Genomic DNA, 20,105 nt, shown 5'->3' with positions numbered 1-20,105 from the left:
ACCGAAGCTTTGTAAACAAAACGAACAGTTCAAATCCGTAAACACATAGAAGTGCAGAGAGTAATGTTATGCATTTTCCGCCTTCTCATGCTCCGTCGTTACTAAGCAACATGGTAATCAGCTGCTGTCTTGATGACGGAAGCGAACCGCGGTTCAGACCCAAATAATATAATATGAACGCAGTCCAGCGGGGGAGGGGGGAGTAATCGAACTCTGGTTCGGACCAGGAAAGTGAACCAAGTGTGAAAGCACCCTAAGAGTATTGTAAGAAAACTAATATTGTAAAAAAGCAGTTAAAGTAATAGTTTGCCATTTCATAAGAAAATACACTGAGACCATTATTAGAATTAAAAAAGCATTAATATGCATGAATACAACATTGTAAATGTACTGACTTGTTGCATAGTAATACGGGTTCCTCCAAGAAGGGGCTTGAGCTTTAAGAACAGAAAGAGATTTTTACACAGTTTTAACTAGAGTTGGGGTACTCGAACTTGGACTCGGACTCGAGTCCGGACTCGAGTCCAATTTTGAATGAACTTGGACTTGTCACGCACTCGGGTGAATTTGTACTCGGACTTGACACGGACTTGAACATTTTGGACTCGGAAAATATTCCGAGTACAGTCGAGTCCGCGTCATGTGTAACAATAAAACCAGCATAAAATTGAAATGATAAATTAATGAATGTCTCCCCTTCTGTCATTTTACTGCACCACACCGGCAGGCAGAAGTCTCCTGCTTGCAGACGAAACACACGCACCACTCACTGGATATCAATGTGGATTAGTGATGGGAAGTTCGATTCTTTTCCGCGAACCGGTTCTTTCGGACGGTTTGATTCAATAAACCGGTTGAAAAAAAAAAACAGTTCACCGGATACATAATCCATTGCGATGTATTTGTTATTAAATGAACTTACGTTTCGTCAGATTGCCCTTCATTCAAGCCCTCGGTTTACCCGCACTCATTACATTAGCACAAAATCAGTTCAGAATCAATCACCAAAAGAATCAGTTCGGTTCAGACGCGCTGTGAGTCATTCGGCTTTATGCTGAATCACGAATGCGCAGTATCATCAGCTCCTCGGTTCTCGAATCGGACGCGTCCGAAAGAAACGGTTTTCGGTTCAGTTTACTGATGATATGAAAACTGATACAACCGGTTCTTGACTCGAGAACGAGAATCGCTCAAAACCCGGGTAGGAAAATCTGACAGGGTAGGATAAAATGTCAGGACACCAGCACGTGCTGCAGTTCAGTATCATCAGCTGCTCTACTCGTGTTCATGTTCTGTTTACTACAAACTCAGTTTGTGAATCTGTCATCATTAACTATAAATACAGTACAGATATTTCAAAAATCATCCCTTATTCATATTAAACATGGAGTCTTTAGAGACTTAATTAATGTCCAACTTCCCTGAAAACCCCATTGGCCCATACATAATCTACAATATACAGATTAGAAACATGTAGCCCCATCTTTAAAAAAAACGTATATATATATATATATATATATATATATATATATATATATATATATATATATACATATATACATATATATTTTTTAGTTTTATCACACTTTCCGATGTTTAACAAAATACTTAAAAAAAAATTACACGCATGCGCAGTATCATCAGTTCATCGGTTCTCAAATCGGACACCTCCGAAAGAAACGGTTTTCGGTTCAGTGTACTGGTGATCCGAAAACCGATGCAACCGACTACCAAAGACAGCAGCAGCAACCAACAGATGCTGCACAGCTCAGCATTGCAGGATTTGCAAGACCAGAACTGACCAAACAAGCAATGCAACTTTATGATGCAAGTTCGCCAAGACAACAAGAAATTCATAATGCCATCATTAAGGATCTCCTCATTGGCTGCACTTTACCTCTGTCAAATGTGGGGGAGAGGCATTAAATAACTGAAATGTCATCTTTAACTGGAGGACAATATAGTGTGATACAATAATAAAATAGGTTCATTTGTATTTTCATGCACTTGTAATACAATAAAACCTTTGAAAACTTTTTTGATAGGAAACTAGTTCTGTTGACATAAAATAAAAATGTTCAATGGCAATGACTAGATGTAACAGTGGTATTTTTTTTATTACATTTTTATATTGCCATTGGTTTAATGTATTGAAAGGTCAAAATATTAATAGAATGTAAAAATGTACAATACCAATTTATAATCTTTTTTAATTTAATTACTTTCTGGACTCGGGCGGACTCGACTCGGACTCGGCCTTTAAGAACTCGGACTTGAGTCCAACTCGGCCCCTTTTGGACTCGGACTCGGACTTGGACTCGATGTTTGTGGACTTGGTCTTGACTTGTACTCGACAAAGGTGGACTCGGACCCAACTCTAGTTTTAACATTTACTAAATTAAATAGTAATGTCAAATTCCAGTAATGTTTTTTAATAAAAAAATGACTTATCTTACTTTATTATCTAACATTATGAATCATTGCAACAGTGCAAATCTGCTGACTTACTTTGCGTCTGGTAATACACATTCCTCCAGTAGGGAGTTTGAGCTTCAATAAAACAAAGACAGACACACGATACACTGAACAGCTGAATATATGAGCGTGAAATAACAAACCCATACTATTATACCACTGTATTACTGCCATTACACTAAGAAACCTGAAATGGGAAAACTGTATTTACTTAAATTTATTGTGTTATATCTAATGTCTATACTGTTATTTATAATTTGAGACATAATATGTGACCTTGGGCCACAAGACCAGTCTTAAGTGTCAGTTTTTCAAATTTAGATTCATACATTATCGACTTAAGACTGGTTTTGTGGTCCAGGGTCACATGTTAAATAAGAATCTTATTTTGAATTTAAGGGTGCTTTCACACACTTTTGGTGCGCACCTGGGTTTGACTGACGTCAGAGTTTGGTTCTGTTGGGTGACGTGATTACTGTCCTCCGAACCTGGGTTCAGACCCAAATAATATAATATGAACGCTGTCCAGTGGGGGCAAAGGGAGGGGGGAGCAATCGAACTCTGGTTCGGACCAGGAAAGTGAACCAAGTGTGAAAGCACCCTAAGAGTATTGTCAGAAAACTAATATTGTAAAAAGAAGTTAAAGTAATAGTTTGCCATTTCATAAGAAAATACATTAAGACCATTATTAGAATTAAAAAAGCATTAATATGCATCAATACAACATTGTAAATGTACTGACTTGTTGCATAGTAATACGGGTTCCTCCAAGAAGGGGCTTGAGCTTTAAGAACAGAAAGAGATTTTTTACAGAGTTTTAACATTTACTAAATTAAATCGTAATGTTAAATGCCAGTAATGTTTCTTAATAAAAAAATGACTTAACTTACTTTATTATCTAACATTATGCATTATTGCAACAGTGCAAATTTGCTGACTTACTCTGCGTCTGGTAATACACATTCCTCCTGTAGGGGGTTTGAGCTTCAATTAAACAAAAACAGACACACAATACACTGACCAACTGAATATATGAGCATGAAATAACAAACTCATACTATTATACCACTGTATTACTGCCATTACACTATTACAAAGAAACCTCAAATGGGAAAACTGTATTTACTTGTACTTAAGAGTATTGTCAGAAAATTTGTATCATAAAAAATTAGGTGTTAAAGTAATAGTTTGACATTTGATAAGAAAACACATTAAGAGCATATTAGCATTAAAAAAGCCTTAATATGTTTCAATACAACATTGTAAATGTACTGACTTTTTGCATAGTAATACGGTTTCCTCCAAGAGGGGGCTTGAGCTTTAAGAACAGAAAGAGATTTTTACACATACATTCACTAGATTAAATAGCAATGTTAAATACTAGTAATGTTTATTAATTTCGAATAACAATAAATAAAAAAATCAGTAGGTTAGTGCTAGACAGACACAGACAGACAGACACAGACACTTAAAGGAATCGTGGTGTTCATGTATTTTTATAATGATAGCAATCAATATAACAACTTCACCAAATTCCATTTACATTTTTCTGGATTCAATCTTGTTCCATTTCAGTTTTTCTGGTCTCTTTTTAATGTTCAAATAAAATGGCATTAATTAAATCATGTATTATTAATTAAAATCATGAAACTGAAACCGTTTAAAGCTGCAGTATAACTTTTGTAAAAATATATTTTTTACATATTTTTTAAACCTGTCATTATGTCCTGACAGTAGAATATGAGACCGTTAATCTGTGAAAAAAATCAAGCTCCTCTGGCTCCTCCCAGTGGTCCTATTGCCATTTGCAGAAATTCATCCGCTCCCGTTGAGAAACAACCAATCAGAGCCGCGGTCCGTAACTTTTTTTTGTGTTCAAGATTTACTAAATGTATATAATAAGAGAGTACACCATGAATCAATTTTCCAAACCGTGTTTTTAGCTTGTCCTGAATCACTAGGGTGCACCTATAATAAGTGTTTATATTCTGATTATTTTAGATTGCTTCGGGGGTACCGCGGCGGAGTAACCCAGTACCTTTGTGATTCTTCATAGACATAAACAGAGAGAAGTAGCTCCGGCTATGATGTTCTTCCGCAAGACGCAAGCAGTTCTGTTTATTAACCGCTAGTGCATCAAAAGTTACCTGTCGCAGCTTTAACATCAATTTATAAAAGTTGTAACAAAACCGACATTGACGTAGATGTTTAGGGCCCAATAAATGTTTTCTTTTTTTCCAACCTAATTTTTTATTGTTACCCAATTCAGTGTTTTAGCATGTCCAATTATTTGAAACATAAAACAAGTTTAATTTATTCTTACAACAGCCTTATTATTTTCCCCTCAATAATTCTGTTTTGTGTATTTATATTGTTCTGTTTATCATATTAAGGCATAAAACATTAATTACATTTAATCACGCTGCTTTGTGTACAGTTTCTACTGAGGAAACCTCTGTTTCTCCTGCTAGCAGAGAATGAATTTGCATGTGTAAATATACACATAGACTGTAAGTCTGTGGGCAACACTTAGGATTTAAGCATATTGTCAGAAAAGTAACTTAAATAATATTGTAAAGAGTAGAGGTTAAAGCGATAGTTTGACATTTCATAGAAAAAAAAACTTTTAAGAGCGATATTATGATGAAATAAAAGCATTAATATTACACTGGGCTGGTTTGCTGGTTTGTGTAATGTGTATATTTATTATGTATATATAAATACACCCACATGCATGTATGTATTTAAGAAAAATGTTATGTTATAATGTTATAATACACATTATATCAATATAAATATATACATGTAAATGTATGTAAGTACTTTGGAAATATACTGTATGTGTGTGTATTTATAGTATATACATAATAAATATACACACAGCACACACACATATATTATGTACACAAAAACTTTTCTTTTTTGAAAGTGATTGATCATGAATGATCGTTGCCCAGCACTAATTAATATTCATCAATAATACAACATTGTAAATGTACTGACTTATCCCATAGTAATAAGGGTTCCTCCAAGAAGGGGCTTGAGCTTTGAGAACAGAAAGAGATTTTTACACAGTTTTAACATTTACTAAATTAAATAGTAATGTTAAATGCCAGTAATGTTTATTAATAAAAAAATGACTTATCTTACTTTATTATCTAACATTATGAATCATTGAAACAGTGCAAATCTGCTGACTTACTCTGTGTCTGGTAATACACATTCCTCCAGTAGGGGGTTTGAGCTTCAATAAAACAAAGACAGACACACAATACACTGAACAGCTGAATATATGAGCATGAAATATCAAACCCATACTATTATACCACTGTATTACTGCCATTACATTAAGAAACCTGAAATGGGAAAACTGTATTTACTTAAATTTATCGTGTTATATCTAATGTCTATACTGTTATTTATAATTTGAGACATAATATGTGACCTTGGACCACAAGACCAGTCTTAAGTGTAAATGTTTCAAATTGAGATCCATACATTATCGACTTAAGACTGGTTTTGTGGTCCATGGTCACATGTTAAATAAGAATCTTATTTTGAATTTAAGGGTGCTTTCACACTAACACTTTTGTGCGCACCCGGGTTTGATTGACGTCAGAGTTTGGTTCTGTTGGGTTACGTGATAACTGTCCTCCTTCGAACCTGGATGCACACCATAGACAGTAAAAGAAATGGACACAGCGAGCCCATTGGATTCAACACAGAAAAAAGAAGTCAATTAGAAGCAAGCACTTCCTGGGGGTCGGGCGTACTGCGCAGACTCAAACTGAGCTTGATGACATAATGTCACGTGAGCAACCTGTAGGTCTTATAATTGCTATGCAAAGAGAAATCTGAATCACCCACCAAATCTTTCAGAGAAGCCGAGCGTGAACAGGAGCACATTTTGGTAAGTATTTTGATTAATTATCTCCCTTGACTTCATGCCTCCACGTCCCCCTGATAGCCTCATAGACAGTAAAAGATTGCCTGTGAGCTTCTCCTCCTGTCCATACGGTAATTTCTCTACTGTGCAACAGAGAGACGCTGGTTATGACGCAATCGTTAGCATATTTTTTTTACAAAAACTGCTTCTACGGGAACATAACGTTAGATACAAGGTGATGGAGCTTTTTATACATTTTTGTGTTTCTTTAGAAATAATTAATGGACAAATGGAGTCTTTAAATGCCTCAGATGTAAAGTTATTCGCTGTCAAAGTGACGCCAAAATGAATGGGAGTCAATGGAATGCTAACAGCAGGTGGGGGTCCGCTAGCCAATGGCGGCACCCAGGGGTGCTTCAAAAAATGATGAAACCCTGCCCCCCTGGTGCACACCCATGAACCGTACCCAAGTCAGCTTAAAAACGGTGATCTGGGGTACGGTTCATGTGAACTCTGGTATGGTTTGCTTCTGATGTGAACGCAATCATACCAAATCGCGGAAGTGTACCGTTTATTAATGACATACTATTTGATGAATGTATTTGTGTGTGTGTTTCACTCACTTTCCTGACAAGCGTGACTGAGCACTGCAAGCAGAGAGCTGTATATCTCATTTGTGTTCACCTTCAGTGTTCTTCAGATCATTTGCAGTACATTCGTAAGACAGACGCAAGTGCCGTTATGTACCGAAGCTTTGTAAACAAAATGAACAGTTCAAATCCGTAAACACATAGAAGTGCAGAGAGTAATGTTATGCATTTGCCGCCTTCTCATGCTCCGTCGTTACTGAGGAACAGTGTAATCAGCTGCTGTCTTGATGATGGAAGCAAACCGCGGTTCAGACCCAAATAATATAATATGAACGCAGTCCAGCGGGGGAGGGGGGAGTAATCGAACTCTGGTTCGGACCAGGAAAGTGAACCAAGTGTGAAAGCACCCTAAGAGTATTGTCAGAAAACTAATATCGTAAAAAGCAGTTAAAGTAATAGTTTGCCATTTCATAATAAAATACATTGAGACCATTATTAGAATTAAAAAAGCATTAATATGCATCAATACAACATTGTAAATGTACTGACTTGTTGCATAGTAATACGGGTTCCTCCAAGAAGGGGCTTGAGCTTTAAGAACAGAAAGAGATTTTTACACAGTTTTAACATTTACTAAATTAAATAGTAATTACAAATGCCAGTAATGTTTCTTAATAAAAAAATTACTTATCTTACTTTATTATCTAACATTATGAATCATTGCAACAGTACAAATCTGCTGACTTACTCTGCGTTTGGTAATACACATTCCTCCAGTAGGGGGTTTGAGCTTCAATAAAACAAAGACAGACACACGATACACTGAACAGCTGAATATATGAGCGTGAAATAACAAACTCAAACTATTATACCACTGTATTACTGCCATTACACTATTACAAAGAAACCTCAAATGGGAAAACGTCTCGGCTACGTACGTAACCCTCGTTCCCTGATGGAGGGAATGGAGACGTTATGTCGACCAACAAATGGGGTCTCACTTGGGAGGCCAATCATCTCTTAATTTAAGAGAAAACGCCAATGAAAATTGGCTAGTGGATTAACATACCTGAGCCACTCCCGTGCCGACGGGTATAAATAGGGCGACAGTTGCATCCACTCATTAGGTTTTATGCTGAGGAGCCGAGAATGTGTCCCGGCAACAGTGAATGGTTCAAGGTTGTGGCATGGGGACATAACGTCTCCGTTCCCTCCATCAGGGAACGAGGGTTACGTACGTAACCGAGACGTTCCCTGTCTGTCGGTCACTACGAGTTATGTCGACCGACAAATGGGGTCCTATGGAAAACGCCACAACCTGAACCTCGTCACAACCCTGTGGCGCTGCAATTGTTGACAAGCCCTGGCTAAGCTTAAGGTCGTAACCTTCCCAAAGCCCCAGCGCAAATTCACTGACCTTGGTACCGAAGGGGCCAAAGGGTGAGTACATCGCTGCTGGAGAAGGCCATGCTGCTGTTCCGCCCACATAAAGTTAATGGAAGGGATTTCAACCTTCAGAGAAAGATTGCTTCAAATCTTCCCTATTTGTTCTTTCAGCTGGCAAGACAATGGGGAAGCGAGCCTTAGGAAAAGGTCGCTACGGAGACCACATCCTACCCGTAGGGAGGTGACATGTGGATATACCGATATGGACTGACCCAGGGGCAGTACTACACATGGAAGGGGTCTCTGAGGCAGGTCCTACCTTGGAGTAGGGATGGAACGGCTGCCAGAAGTGACTGACAGAACGGGTCTGTCAAGGGAAGACACGGGTTTGCCAAGAGGGAAACCTTACCGTGGAAGAATACACATATGGGATTACCCGTAGGGAACCAAGCCATATGAACACCTAGCCCAGTACAGGGGCTGACCGGGACTCCGGGCATGCTAACGCCAGTACTGGGCCTGGTGACAGACTGCTCTGCCAAGTCTGACTGCCGAGGGTGCTGGAGGATGCTCGACCAGGGTACGCCAACCGGGGAACTCTACTGGGAGAAAAAAGGTGCTCACATCCCCGCGTTAGGGGGAATGGCGCAGCAAGCGTGACACCCAGCCAGCCCTTCCCGCCAATTACCTGTTACCCCACACACGGGAAGAAACTGGCTCTACACGGAGGTTGTAAAACCTCGCAAAGGTGTTAGGTGTCGCCTAGCCCACAGCTCGACAGATGTCTGCCAGAGAGGCGCCGTGCGCCAGTGCATAGGAGGAGGCCACACTCCGTGTGGAGTGGGCCCTCACCCCCAGGGGGCACGGCTCGCCTTGGGAATGGTAAGCCAAGGCGATGGCGTCCACTATCCAGTGGGCCAACCTCTGCTTAGAGACAGCCTTCCCCTTCTGCTGACCTCCAAAGCAGACCAGGAGCTGCTCAGAGATTCTAAAGCTCTGGGTGCGGTCCACGTATATGCGAAGCGCTCTTACGGGACAAAGCAATGACAAGGCTGGATCTGCCTCCTCCAGGGGCAGCACTTGCAGGTTCACTACCTGGTCTCGGAAGGGAGTGGTGGGAACCTTGGGCACGTATCCAGGCCGGGGTCTCAGGACAATGTGAGAGTAGGCTGGCCCGAACACAAGGCACTCTTCACTTACCAAAAATGCTTGGAGGTCCCCGACCCTCTTGATGGAAGTGAGCGCGATCAGGAGCGCTGTCTTGAGAGACAGGAACTTAAGCTCGACTGAATCCAACGGCTCAAAGGGACCCCTCTGAAGTCCCGCCAGGACAATAGAGAGGTCCCAGGAGGGAATCAGGGGTGTCCTAGGAGGATGTAACCTTCTGGCACCCCTCAGGAACCTAACGATCAGGTCATGCCTCCCCAGGGACTGGCTGTCCACTGCATCGTGATGGGCTGCAATGGGAGCCACATACACCTTCAGGGTGGAGGGTGACAGCCCATGATCCAACCTTTCTTGCAGGAAAGAAAGCACGACTCTGACCGTGCATCTCCGGGGGTCTTCTCGGTGACAAGAACACCAATTCGTGAACAGACTCCACTTCAGAGCATAGGCCTGTCTCGTAGAAGGGGCTCTAGCCTGAGTAATAGTGTCTACCACCGCTGGGGGCAGATCACTTAGGTCTGCCGCGTCCCGTCTAGAAGCCACATGTGGAGGTTCCAGAGATTTGGACGCGGGTGCCAAATGGTGCCAAGCCCCTGAGAGAGGAGGTCTCTCCTCAGGGGGATGCGCCAGGGAGGGGCTGTCACGAGGAGCATGAGTTTCGAAAACCAGGTCCGTGTGGGCCAGTAAGGCGCAACCAACAGGACCTGTTCCTCGTCCTCCCTGACCTTGCACAGTGTCTGTGCGAGCAGGCTCACTGGGGGAAACGCATACTTGCGTAAAGCCCGAGGCCAGCTTTGTGCCAGTGCATCTGTGCCCAGGGGGACCTGGGACAGGGAATAGTACAGCTGGCAGTGGGAGGACTCGTGGGAAGCAAACAGGTCTACCTGGGCTTCCCAGAATCGACTCCAGATCAGCTGGACCATCTGGGGATGGAGTCGCCATTCCCCGGGGAAAGTGAGCTGTCGTGAGAGCCTGTCGGCTGCACGTTTGAGCTCCCCCGGGATGTGGACAGCGCGCAGCGACTTGAGCCACGTCTGACTCCAGAGGAGGAGATGGCGGGCGAGTTGAGACATGCGACGTGATAGTAGGCCGCCCTGTCGGTTGATGTACGAAACAGCCGCAGTGTGTGGACCAACACGTGCTTGTCCAGCAACAGCGGACGAAACCGTCGCAAAGCTAGATGCACTGCCAGCAACTCCAGGCAGTTGATGTGCCAAAGCAGTCAAGGTCCTGTCCAGGACCCTGAAGCTGCCTGCCCGGTGCATGTCGCGCCCCAGCCCGAGTTGGAGGCATCTGTTGTGACAACAACGTGCCGGGACACTTGTTCTAAGGGCACGCCGGCCCGTAGAAAGGCAAGGTCCGACCAGAGGCTGAATAGGCGGCGACACATCGGTGTGATGGTGACACGATGTGTACCGCGGCGCCATGCCCATCTCGGGACTCGGGGTTGTAACCAGTGCTGAAGTGGCCTCATATGAAGCAACCCGAGCGGCGTGACTGCGGCTGCGGATGCCATATGCCCCAGGAGCCTCTGAAAGTGTTTCAGTGGTACCACTGTCCTGCCTCTGAAGGAACTCAGGCAGTTCAGCACTGACTGGGCACGCTCGCTGGTGAGCCGTGCCATCATACTCACTGAGTCTAATTCCATACCGAGTAGGGGTGCGCCGATCACGATCGGCCGATCGTTATGCGCATCTCGTCAGTAAAGCCGGTTTTCTAATCAGCGGTTAATTCCATCAGGTGCATGATTTCACATAGAGCAGCTGTTACTACAGAGAGCCGTTGTTAATAGAGAAGATGCGCAAATCCACTTCATTTTCAGCGTTTATTGGCGCATTCTCTCAGTTAACAATGGCTCTGTGTAGTAACAGCTGCTCTATGTGAAATCATGCACCTGATGGAATTAACCGCTGATTAGAGAACCGGCTTTACTGACGAGATGCGCATTAACGATCGGCCGATCGTGATCGGAGCACCCCTGATACCGAGATAAGAGACTTTCTGCACAGGGGAGAGCTTGCTCTTCTCTCTGTTGACCTGAAGCCCCAACTGACTGAGGTGACGGAGCACCAAGTCCCTGTGATAGCACAACTGCTCTCGGGACCAGGCCATAATGAGCCAGTTGTCGAGATAGCTAAGGGATCCAGACGCCCACTTCCCAGAGTGGGGCAAGGGCGCCCTCCGTGAGCTTCGTGAAGACACGGGGGAACAGGGAGAGCCCGAAGGGGAGGACCTTGTACTGCCATGCCTGACCCTCGAATGCAAACCGCAGAGTGGTCTGTGGCGAGGGAGGATCGAGACATGAAAGTACGCGTCTTCCAGGTCGATCGCTGCAAACCAGTCCTGGGGCTGAATGCATTTGAGAATGCGTTTCTGCGTCAGCATCTTGAATGGGAGCTTAAGCAGGGCCCGATTCAAGACTCGCAGATCCAGGATAGGCCAAAGGCCACCACTTTACTTGGGTACGATGAAGTAAGGGCAGTAAAACCCCGTCCTCATCTCGGCTGGAGGGACCGGCTCGATTGCATCCTTCGCCAGCAGGACAGCAATCTCCTCGTGCAAGACAGAGGCGTCCCGGACTGCCACCGAAGTCTCGAGCACGCCATTGAACTTGGGGGGGGGGTCGCCGGGCGAACTGAATCATGTAGCCGAGTCGGACCGTCTGGATGAGCCAGCGTGACGGGTTGGAGTCGTGTCGGAAGGCCCAGAAGGCATTGCGTCCTGGGTCATCACAGCCACACTCCCGTGTTCCCAGAGGAACTGGCCAGAGACGTGTGGAGAGGCGTTGCGTCTCCAAACCGCGACCTCTCGACTGCTAGCGAAAGGGGGCATCGTGGGTGAGAATGAGGAGGCAGTGCGTCGCTCATCGTCAACCCATGAGCCTTGCAATTCGGAGGAAAGGGAAATTGCTCTTTCATTGAAAAAGTGGGTGCCACTGGCCATTTGACCAGCGGCGGAACAGAAAGAAACATAACTGAAGATTTTCCACCCGGCCCTCCCCCGGGGGAAGGAGTGGAGCTGTCTTCACCAGCTCCTGAAGAGCAGATTCCCACATCTCCGAGTTGCCCGTGTCAGGGCCGTTTAGTCGACTTCTTTGAGGACTTCGCAGCCGGGAGTGACACGGTGGGCGCCGCTCTCCTGTGCGGGGCTCGACGCGCCAGCCTCGAAGAACTCTCAGCACGGGGCGGAGCTGGTGTGGAGGACGCAGGGGGCCGCCCACGGCGATGAGCAGGCTGAGGCACTGCCTGCGACGGAATGGGGGCAACCGGAGGATCACGTCGTGGCGAGATGTGCTGTATGGCCTCAGTCTGCTGTTGTTCTGTCAGGATGTACTGGGCACAGCCCCTGACAGCGTCGCCACACAGGACAGCCTGGGACATGGGAGCATCGAGAAAATGCACTTTGTCAATGTCTCTCATACAGACCAGGCTGAACCTGTAACGGCACTACTGGACCACCAGAGTGGACATCGCCTACCCGAGGGACTGCGTTGTGACTTCCGTCACCCGGAAGGGGGAGGTCAGTCGCCATGCGCAGCTCCTGCATCAACCTCGGGTTGGTCCTATCCTCGTGCATTTGTTAAAGCCTTGGCTTGTTGGGTTTGCAGGATAGCCATGGAATGCAAAGCAGAGACAACTTGGCCCACAGCACTGTAAGCCTGGGTAGCGAGCGCAGCCGACAGCTTACAGGCCTTGGGTGAGAGGCGCGGACTATCCCTCCCAGTGGCGGCGTTTTGCGGACACAAGTGCACCGCAATCGCACTCTCCTGCTGGGGAATGTCAACGCACCCCTAGCTGCCCCGCCATCGAGGGTAGTGAGGACGGAGGAACAAAATGAGCTGCTTCCGGCCGTAAAAGGGGCAATCCACGACTACATCACTTCCCCATGCACATCCGGGAAGAAAGGAACCAGAGTAAAACGCGGTTGTGAATCGCGCTCCACACCGAGAACCAATCAAACAGCCATGAGCACTCAGGGCTGGGCGGTGCATTCACCTCCATCCTGATGCTCACAGCTGCCCGGGCAAGCACGGCTGTCAACTCTGGGTACAATTCGGCAGTGGCGACAACACCTGATGGGGGCAGCCCCGCCGAATCTTCATCCACAGAGGTCCACAGCCCATCCCCGATGCTGCAATCGACATCTGATCTCCGGTGGCAAACTGAATGACCCGTTGGGACTGCCATAAGACAGCCCAGCAAAATCACCCAGTAGCCGCACAGGACAAACACTGTGGAAGGGGTAAGAGGTCCGTGGGGCGTGGCCCGGCGGAGAAGCTCTCACTGTCACCTTCAAATCTCCCAGAGCACTAGCCAGCGGTCCTCTGCTCGAGACAGAGAAACCAGAACGGGTAGTGACAGAGGGGTCTGCTTCCTTCCCTTTAAGAAAGGGGTGACGCGATCACAGCGTTGCCATGGTCACACACGCAATGCGTGCATGAACCATCCATGAACGCGCCTTCAGCGTGCTGAATGCCCAGACACGGAAGAGAGCGAACGTGGCCATTGTCAGAGAACAGGAAACGACCGCATCCAGAAGGACGCGGACAAAACGGCGTCTTGAAAAACTGAAAGAGATTTTTACACAGTTTTATCATTTACTTAATTAAATATTAATTTTTGTTAATAAAAAAAAAATGCAAATCTGTTCATGGCAACAACTCAATGCATTTTTGAACAGAATCATTTCATTTAGATTTTTGATCCATAAAAAAAATAAAATTTCCCTTTATTGATTCCCTTCTTGAGCACAGATACTTCAATTCAATTTTATCCTCCCTGTATTTTAAATTGCACTTTAAAATATTTTTAAATGTATCATGACATGATAGAGGTCTTTGTACCATTAAAATATCCAGCAAGTTTCATATCTTAAATGTCCTCATTATAAACAAAACATTTATTAATGCTCGTTTATTCTGAATGCAAGTGTTATATTGCATTGCATCGTGTCGCATTGCATCAAAAGCAAATAAAACCAGAATCAATGACCCATATATATAAAAACTAATATATATACAGTATCTTTACATACATATATAGATATATATCTCTGAGCACTATGAACAGATATCTCGGTAAAAGTTTTCCCCCAAATTAAGTCTTACTTCAATATGCTTATTTCTAAAAAGAACAAAGATAGAAAAGTGAATAGATTAAAGTTATTAGATGATGCACCTGGTGTTGTAGGGTAATTCCAGTACAATGCATCAGAGGAATCTGTACAAAAACATGACAAACATTATATTGCATATATTTTATATAGACACAAAATCTTAGGCAAAGAAATGTAATTCACTTACTGAAGGCTGACCAAAGGGCCAATAAAAGGATATAAATCTGGTTCATGCTGTAGAGACTACAACTTTCTAAAATACAACAATGACAGTGACCGAGACTCACAGTGACTCAATAGCTTCTTAACCAAAAAAGTACTGATGTTAATGTGGAAAGCAGAAGTATAGCTCTCGTGACAAAAATTCTATAACATTGTCTGGATCACCAAAATCAGGCTGGTTTTAGGAGATATTAAACCTGCTGCACCAAATGAGGACAAACAGTGTCATATTTTATAATGCAAAAAATCTTGATATAGTAGTATCTTTATTTTACAGATTATAGATGTTTACATGCACAATTCTTTTCTACATATGCAGCTCCGATCATCAGCACTTAAATCACATAACCGCAGATCACAGCTTTAGACACTGTGACAGTACAATACACACACACACACACACACACACACACACATGTTTGTTTTTGTGAAAAGTGGGGACATCCCATAGGCGTAATGGTTTTTATAATGTAGAAACTGTATATTCTATCGCCCTTCACCAACCCTACACCTAACCCTAACCCTCACAGGGAACTTTGTGCATTTTTACTTTCTCAAAAAAAAAAAAATCATTCTGTATGATTTATAAGCGTTTTGAAAAATGGGGACATGGGTTATGTCCTCATAAGTAATACCTCTTCTTGTAATACCTGTGTCATACCCATGTCATTATACAGAGTTGTGTCCTGATATGTCACAAAAACAAGAGCACACACACACACACACACACACACACTTCAATGTGTTTCTCAGTCATAAACACACACACACACTTCAATGTGTTTCTCAGTCATAAAATATTACATATTAAATTTACTAAATTTACAAAAAAATACTAAATTATTACATTAATGGATCATTAAAAGCTTCTCAGAATTTAAGCATGATTAAAAAATGAAATTCAGCAAACCATTTTTATCACACGGGCATGCAAAGAGGAAGAGGAAGTGTCTAACTTTCAGTAACAAAAAATAAGTAGTTTTACTCTATGAATATAAAACCTGTCTGTGTGTGCAGATGGAGAATGTGAAATAACAAGATTTGCTCAAAATTACATTGTTTTGGCACGTTATTTAAGATTTAAGATTAAGTCTCAATCCATACTGTAGCAGGTGTTACCCTACAGGTGAAAGAGCCACATTAAACATCATTTACTTTTAATGATTAATTCAACAGCTACAATTCCAAATCATGAAAGATAATTATAATAAAAAACATTGATATTTGCAATTATTCATTTAGCAGATATTTTTATTCAAGAAAACTACAAGATGAGGAGAGGAACAACAAAAACAGATGTGAGGTTTGTTAAGCTTAAATACATAAAATATTGAGTTGTATTTCTATATATATTTTTAAATGATGTAACACATTATTGCAACAAAAGTGCAAATTAATTTCAACCGCTAGTGAAATGATTATTATTTATATTCATGGTTGCTTCTTCCGCCGCCTTCTGCATTTACAAAAGAGATATTTCTTTGTTTTTTATTTAATTTAATTTATTTTTTTCAATGTTGTTTTGCCTTCTCTTCTTGTTCTTATGCTCTTTCTTCAGAAAGCCGCAAGGTTCTTTATGCATTCTCACACTGTTTGCTGGTGAATGTCATGGTAGGCCCTGTGTGCCCTAAAACACACACAGGGTCAGTCTGTTAGTGTGTGAATTGTCAGATTTACAGGCCAGCTATAAGAGGTTTTTTTTTTTTTTTTTTTCAACAGCGTTGAAATCCTCATACAGGGAAATTCAAAATAGATCTATTAGATATGAATTTAACATTTTGGCAGAATTTATTTTAAGGTCTTAGAGGTAAGAACTAAGAAGAAAGTTGGTTCATCTTGTCATACTGTAGATTACAGACCACAGGTTTCTGAGATACATGCGGTCAGAGAGTCTGACATAGAGAGACTTCCTCTGGGTTAACATGAAAAATGCAGAGTAGATGTAACAATGCAGAAGTGGTTCTCATGACAAACGTTAACTTCAAACTTCTGCTGGATTTGGAAAATGAGGCTGATTTGAAGAGCTTATAAGCCCATTTTTCATCAGCTGATGCTGATTTAATGCCTGCTTCCTATATGTGGATGAATAACTGAGATGCAGCTAATAATTAAAACCTCAATTACGTAGTTTAAAGAGGTCATGTTGTTTTCCTTTTGTTCTAAAAGGGTTGTGGCTATCAGGACAGATCATCTGATCTGATCACGCAACCACAAGCTTACAGCTTCCATATTTGTCTGTGTTTCACATACATTTAGAACTTGCACTTAGTTAAAAGCGAATCATAGCATTTTTTAATCTGTGTCGTTTTGAATGAAGGATATTATATGAAAGATTTTATCCACAACAGAATTACGAAAAAGGTAATTCTGACTTTTTTCTCAGAACTGAGAGATATAAATGCACATTTCTGAAAAAAAAAGTCTGAATTGTGAGATTTAAATGCAGTGTGATATTACACTCGTTTGGGAAATGTAAATATAAATCCAAAATATTGGATTTGCAAAATAAAAAGTAGCAATTACCTTTTTTATTAATTTTTTTCTGTATGGAAGCTGGCATCCTCAGGAAAGATTATAAAAAAAAGACATTAAATTAATTTTTTGTTAAATATGTTATTGAAGTATGTTATACAACAAAATGTAATTTAATTCAATGTACACCTTTTTTTCAGTGTATGTGACATTTATTTTAAGAAGACGAGAAGCTGCCCCCCTCCAGATCAGATCATCCTTCATGTCTGATTTATGTCGTCAGTAATCCGCTGTTATTCAGACATCCACATAATCATTATTGAAATCTGTCATGAAAGAACATAAATATACATGTATAAGTTATTTTTCTCTTGTACTTCAACATGTTAAGTGTTTGCATTCAGAGAGTAAATCTGTGTTGAAACAAATTAAAGTTTCAGTTAAAGTTTGCATTTTGATTTAGTTTAGGTTTGATCTGACTTTGGTCACGGTTGCTATAAATGAATGAATAATTGACTAAACACACACCTTGTGCATTGCTTCTAAGGTTGGTCACAATCACTGCAGCAGTCATTATAATGACACCAACAACAATGAAGGAGAAAAAGCCAATGTAGAATGAAGATACTCCATCATGATGCTCTAAGACTGCATGAAAATGATGATAAATACAGAGGTGTAAAACATTACAATTTGTATGTGTACATATTATATCTGCCATTGATTGTACATACAGAAAAATGATCATAATGATCATAATTTTTGTGTTATATTTCATAGAAATGCATCTAGTATTTTATCAGACTGACCGTAGGTCTCACTCAGCAGATAACTCTCATTTCCAAAGGTAATGATCTCATGTATACATGTTAGAGAAACAGGAGGTCTCACAGTGATGTTAAACACACACACTGCATGTGCAATGCATGCTGGGTTCTTCAGGGTGTAGTTCTGTTCATAGTCCACTGACAGCTGGAAAGAGCTCTCAATAAACCTTCTTCCAAACGAACACATGACGATCACATGCTCTCTGTCCTCCATCTGCTGGTACACTGTGATGATGGGCACTGGAGCTTCTGAAACACACTGATGTGATAAATAATTCAACAGTTTATAGGCTCATAAAATGGACAAATATAAGTGTTTAGAAATAAGATTATTTTTTGCAAAAAAATAAAAAGTCAGACATAACATCTAAACATTTGAATATTTGAAATATATTTCTTACAAAACATACAAAACAAATCTGTTTTATTTACAACTTTTTGTGTTATAAAATATTTAAAGACATACTTTAAGTGATCCAGTTTAGTGCTGAAATTAGAAAAATAGCAATAATAAAGATGTTTGTACAACACAATTTTGATTACTGGTGCTACAGAAAACAAGGTAAAACAATAAATGTGCATATTAATCCAAAACTAGCCTCTGTATAAATTTTATGTTACTGGAAACTGGTCTGAAATGTGTATGTGTGTGTGTGTATCACTGTAAGATTATTGTTTACTTATTGTTTTGAAGAAGTGGATGCCGAGTTGCCATATCCTTCATACTGATATTAATTATATTATTACATGATTTCTTGTTTGACTATTAATCAAGTTATGGCAAGAGTGAAATGTGTAACCTTATGTGTGCTTATGAGATATTAAAGAATCCTGTTTTACCCTGTATTTCTTTTCCTCAAGAGTAATGTCCACATATTATGTGTGTGTATCCAATCGTAATGATAAGACACTTGCCAGTGCTAGAAAGCCTTGAATTTTAGATAAGTTCTCTGTGTACGTGTGTTAGTATCTGTCTGTACAGGGAGAAGCTCAGACAGTCCCAGAACAAACGATCAACTGCCAGTGTCCAGCGTATCAGATATACGTCTTTGGAGAGTTTATCTAGGTTTTGGAACCAATCAGAATGTTTTTGACTTATGTATTGACGCAATTAGTATCCTCTGTCAGGGTATAACTGTGGTTGATTTTTAGTTGTATGGGGGCGGCCTGCGAACTCCTTCGAGAGTGTTGAAGCTGACTTCTGCTGATGAAATTGCAAACTATTTTCTTCAAGTAAAATTATTATTATTGAACTCATCTCTGACTCCTGGTCTTCATTGCAACATATCTGGTCCTTGGGTTTTAACTGTAAATTCCCCTACAGTTTTCAGTCATATTGTGTCCCCCATTACCCTGAATTTACTTTATCTGATTGCACAAATCTTGCATCAATCCTTTCAATTGCTATTAAAATTATATTATGTAGCCTAGATATTAGACAGGAAAATGCCAGATTACCTGTCATTGAAGGGTGATAACCACTGAATAATGAATGAGATGAATCTATATAAAAAGAAGGCTGTTAAACTGCATTATTAAAAATGTAGACACAAAATATGAAGAAAAGCTCAATGAATCTCGAGTACTTACTAACGAGTGACCAAAGGGTCGGTAGAAGCACAGAAAGCTGTCTCATGTTGTCACAGATAAGAGGACTGAAGATCTTCATGCACTGACTCTAATTTCACACCTGTCAGCTTTGATTAAAAATATATTTCTCTGGAATAGTAACTCACAATCATCTGCACATTCATGAGGAACTGAAGCCTGTAGTAGCTTTTTCTCTCGGTGACAAAAAGTGACTTTAAAATACAAGCTTGACATATGTATTGCTAGTAATAAAATGATTATTTTTATTACAATTTTAATGCACTAAAGAGCCATAAAGAACTTTTTAAGTAAACAAACATGATTAAAAAACATTTTAAAATCAAGACTCATCAACAAGGTTGCCCCCTACTGGAT

The 20,105-nt window shown here is 41.4% G+C and overlaps 1 protein-coding gene across 50 annotated transcripts in view; it reads right to left on the bottom strand.

Moving 5' to 3' along the window:
- Nucleotides 1-14,965, bottom strand: part of LOC127963097 (uncharacterized) — a 29,245-nt gene extending 14,280 nt beyond the window's left edge. For 32 of the 50 annotated variants that reach the window (XM_052562761.1, XM_052562765.1, XM_052562766.1 and 29 more), the window contains exons 1-11: nt 14,807-14,965; nt 14,682-14,723; nt 7,700-7,741; nt 7,501-7,542; nt 5,678-5,719; nt 5,479-5,520; nt 3,752-3,793; nt 3,418-3,459; nt 3,218-3,259; nt 2,509-2,550; nt 396-437 (exon numbers count right to left, since the gene is read on the bottom strand). In XM_052562761.1, coding sequence (XP_052418721.1) covers nt 396-437; nt 2,509-2,550; nt 3,218-3,259; nt 3,418-3,459; nt 3,752-3,793; nt 5,479-5,520; nt 5,678-5,719; nt 7,501-7,542; nt 7,700-7,741; nt 14,682-14,723; nt 14,807-14,852 — 466 coding nt within the window. In that variant the 5' untranslated portion in view covers nt 14,853-14,965. Of the gene's footprint in view, nt 1-395; nt 438-2,508; nt 2,551-3,217; nt 3,260-3,417; nt 3,460-3,751; nt 3,794-5,478; nt 5,521-5,677; nt 5,720-7,500; nt 7,553-7,699; nt 7,742-14,681; nt 14,724-14,806 lie in introns of all 50 variants that reach the window. The other 18 variants (XM_052562771.1, XM_052562781.1, XM_052562767.1 and 15 more) reach the window with 15 other exon arrangements.
- Between the last annotated feature and the right edge of the window lie 5,140 nt (nt 14,966-20,105).

This window comes from Carassius gibelio, chromosome B8 (assembly GCF_023724105.1).
Source record: "Carassius gibelio isolate Cgi1373 ecotype wild population from Czech Republic chromosome B8, carGib1.2-hapl.c, whole genome shotgun sequence".
Taxonomy (NCBI): Eukaryota; Metazoa; Chordata; class Actinopteri; order Cypriniformes; family Cyprinidae; genus Carassius; species Carassius gibelio.
This window is presented reverse-complemented; position numbering and strand designations above follow the sequence as displayed.